Source organism: Mastomys coucha, unplaced genomic scaffold (genome assembly GCF_008632895.1).
Source record: "Mastomys coucha isolate ucsf_1 unplaced genomic scaffold, UCSF_Mcou_1 pScaffold4, whole genome shotgun sequence".
Classification (NCBI taxonomy): Eukaryota; Metazoa; Chordata; class Mammalia; order Rodentia; family Muridae; genus Mastomys; species Mastomys coucha.
Genome location: NW_022196910.1, coordinates 13255241 through 13259246, shown reverse-complemented (window position 1 = coordinate 13259246; position 4006 = coordinate 13255241). Strand labels below are relative to the sequence as shown.

The 4006-nt window shown below is 47.2% G+C and overlaps 1 protein-coding gene across 2 annotated transcripts in view; it reads right to left on the bottom strand.

The window, feature by feature from the left end:
* Appl2 (adaptor protein, phosphotyrosine interacting with PH domain and leucine zipper 2) overlaps window positions 1-4006 on the bottom strand; it is a 49134-nt gene that overhangs the window by 27525 nt on the left and 17603 nt on the right. For both annotated transcript variants that reach the window (XM_031349064.1, XM_031349065.1), the window contains exons 3-4: window positions 1259-1318; window positions 710-781 (exon numbers count right to left, since the gene is read on the bottom strand). In XM_031349064.1, coding sequence (XP_031204924.1) covers window positions 710-781; window positions 1259-1318 — 132 coding nt within the window. The remainder of the gene's footprint in view (window positions 1-709; window positions 782-1258; window positions 1319-4006) is intronic.

Sequence of the window (4006 nt, the reverse complement as noted above, 5' to 3'; positions counted from 1 at the left end):
GCAATGATTGTAAAAGCCTCATGCCATTTTTAAAGAAATACACTCAGATTTTACACCACTCGTGTGTAATCTGTTTGTCCAAAGCCGAATCCCGTGCCCACCTGGCCAGAACCCATCGTCCCACAGAATAAGGGACCCCGCAAGAAACCCAGTCCGTGGCAACTAACCATCCTGAAACAGGGTCTCAGTAAAAGTAATTAAGAAAAGGAAAGAACCCTGAATTTCAAGGTGGGCCCTGAGCTCAGTGACAGTGTCTTTATAATAAAAGATACAGACATAAGATGAGAACACAGGTGGCATGAAGGTCATGTTAAGTCAAGGTCAGATGTGGGGGATGTCACCCCAAGCTGACTCAAGCAGAAGCCACCAGGAGTCATGAGGGAAAGAAGGACTCCATAGATGCCACAAGAGTGTGGCCTTGTGGGTTACTCTGGATTGTCTTCTGACTTCCAAAGCTTCAAGACAATGAACTCCTATTGTTTGAAGCTATCTAGCTAAAGAGAAAGACACACCCACACTGAAGCAGGCCGAGAAACCAGGAGACTGAATGCTCGGAAGTCCTTGTGGTCTATTTTCCCTCCAAATCACAATTACTGTGTTAATACCACCTCTGTTATGGACTGAGCCTCAGACATCCGAGGTATTCTAAAATGCACAAGGGTTAAAATGGATAAAAGAAAGTTCATAAAGAAAAATTTCCAGGTCTTACCTCATCTACCACTTTGGAAAAATAATGTAGTGTAGAAATTACTTCTTCATCGCCTTTGCCCAGTGCAAAATTCTAGAATAAAGAAAGTTTAAAAGTCGGGTGTTAAACACATGCAGGAATTCACTTGGAAACTCACCCCCAAACTCCATACTGCCACCCGCTTCCTTTCTTCTCCCAGGGACACAGTGGAGGCAGTCTGTCTGAGAGGTGTACCAACACCCCTGCCTGGTCACACCATTTATCTGAACAGGATGGTATTTTTAGGGTTCTGTCCTGGTGGCTGGTACTGAGTAGATTGGCCTTCTTGGAGACCAGGACCCTCAAGAGTAGTTGATTAGCTTGAAGGATCCTCATGGAAGGTTCAGGATGATCTCAGGTACAGTTTATCAGCGGTAAAAGATAAAAGAAAAAGGCATAGAGGAAAGGAAGAGAGAAGGAAGGTGGAGGGAGGAGACAGGGACCTTTCTTCAGGGTGCCTCTGGAGATCCTGTAAGGGGCCTCCTGGGTTCCTGGGCACTACACTGCTCTGCACAGCCATCGTCAAGTTACCTGTTTTTCATATGCCAGCAGCTGCCTCGAAAGCTGCTGAGTGGCCAGGCACATTTCGTTCTGTGGAGAGAAGAGCAGAGGAGAGCATGTCAGCTTTGTGGGTGTCACTGACACGGGCCACCTCAGAGCAGCCCTGACAAGGAATATGGATGCCTGGGAAGTGATTGTTTTCCCTTCTAGACAGGATCTCACTATGTAGCCCAGGCTATCCCGAAACTCAAGAGCCTTCTGGCTCAAGTCTACTGGGATTATCGGTTTGCACCACCATAACTGGAGATTTTATCTAGGCAACACTTAGAGGACCACACCGATGCAAATCCAAAGCTTTCAAGCTTGCTTTAGAACAAATAAGGCCCTTAACAAACGGTTCCTTCTTCTTATTCAGTCAGTACAGCAAAGGAGCACAGACACCGTCCCAGTCCTCTGAGGTGAGGGAAGGGGTCAGCAGAGCCTTGGCTACACGAATGAGGAGGGCTGCAAGGGAAAGACATGGCTGTGCCAGGAGGGGGACATGCCCAATGAAGCAAACCCTACAGGAAGCCAGGGAGCCAGCCAGGAGAAGCAGCTTCCCAGAAAGAGGAACCAACACTGGGGACATTCTCAGGAGCTGCCTGTGGATGGCAGCTAAACCAGAGCTGCAGAGCAGAGACCACAGCCACTCCAAGACTCGGCCCAGCTTCAGCTCTTGCTGGAGGGGTCATGGGAAGGGTGTGGCCCTGGGACCTGGCACCAGTGACATCTGTGGAAGAACCATAGGCATCCCCAAGCTCCAGATGATCAGAGGGAAGCACTGCCTGAGGAGCCGCGCCGTCTAGCAAGGCTCTCATGCCAGTCCAGCCTGTTCCCTATCCTGCCATCCTCTAGCCTGTCCTCACTGTCCTCCTCCTATCAATGTGGCAGACCTAGAATGCATGACTCTTGCTTCTAGGCTATGTTCAAGCTGCTTACCATCTCAGAGTTATTCCTAAGGCTGTACCAAAGCAGAGTGTGTCCCAGCAAGAACAGGCCACGAGGCTACTTTCATGGTCTTGGCCTCCACACATTCTTTCTCTGCAGCTGCTAGTCCTTCAAGGTCAAGTCCTGTACTCAATGGGACTTTGTTGTTTGTCTGTCTTACTTTGCCTGACCTCCAAAGCCATTTTCTGAGACCTTCTCAACAGAACAGGCTATACTCCCCAGCTACCTCCATCGGTCCTACAGAGCAGGCATGACTGTGAAACAAGGCTCTCTCCCGCCTTCCCATAATAAACCATGCAGGCCCTGATGTTAGCTACCTTACCCTGCCCTCTGTGTCCTTCTCCTTTTCCTACAAGGAGCAGTCACAGGGCCAAGGAAGCAGGTGAACAAACACACAGGACTCTGTCCTTTGTTTACAAAGGGACAGGCAACATCTAACATACAGCATGTTTGATGAAGAAAGTATATGAGCAGGTCAAAAGATTAATCTAAACTCCAAGTTTAAAACAATATCTGCAGTCCAACTATGAGCAAAAACTACTGCCTAACTATATAGGGCTCTATCACAAATGACAATAAAATACAGAGCCCAAGGAAAAGTGGCAGATCCACCATCTATAGCAGTGATGCTCTTGTCTACAGGTTACAGAAAAAGTCCCTTGCTTCCACTAAGATGAATTTGTCTCAGATTGGCATCTGCCTGAGGCTCGTCCCTGGGGGTTGGGATTGGCACACTGAAGAATTATTAAATACTGTCTCTCTCTTCTTCTCTTCTCTCTGCACCTGTCCTTTCTCTCTTTCTCTTTTCCTACCCCACCTCCCCATGGCAACTCCCATGCTTCAATTCTTGGTGCCAGTGAACTCACCCAAGAATTGCTTCCCAATAAACCTGCCTTTAATATATATATATATGTGTATATATATATTATATATTATATATAATATATATATATATATAACATAAAGTCATTAAATAGCAGCTAATACTGACAGGGTGCTTAGTTTAAACTGGAAACTATACTTTATGTGTTATCTCATTTAATCTTAATATTCCTGTAATGTGTTTTTTAAATTATGTATGTATATATTTATTTAATGTATGTGAGTACACTGTCTTCAGACACACCATAAGAGACCATTGGATCCCATTACAGATGGTTGTGAGCCACCATGTGGTTGCTGGGAGTTGAACTCAGGACCTCTGGAAGAGCAACCAGTACTGAGCCATCTCTCCAGTCTCCCTGTAATGCAGTTTTAAATAGTATATTTTTTTATTTATGTGTAAGTGTGTGCATATACGCAGCTGTTTGCGGATGCTCATGGAGGCTGGAGGAGGGCCTCAGATCCCTTGGAGCTGAGTTACAGGTGGCTTGGAGCCACAGTGGGTACTGAGAACCAAACCTGGGTGCCCTGGAAGGGCAGTGAGCACTTTCTTAACTGCTGCAGCCCCTCTACAGGACAGGGCTGAATGACTAGCAACTTCACAGATGAAGCAGAAACTGAAGCACAAAGAGGCTGAGCTGCTTGTCAAGTGTCACTAGCTAGTTGGTGGCATGACAGTGACATGAGTTCAGGCCAGTCTAATTCTAAGCTCCACACTGTTTTCCACAATCTCCTCTTTCCCTTCAGCATCTCACTGAAGCTCAGGCTGGCCTCCCGCTCGCTATGGATTTAAGGATGACACACTTCTGGTTTTCCTGGTCTCACCCCTCACCTCTCCTGGCCTCACCCCTCCTGGCCTCACCCCCACCACTCCTTGTCTCACCCTCCACCCTTCCTGGTCTCATCCCT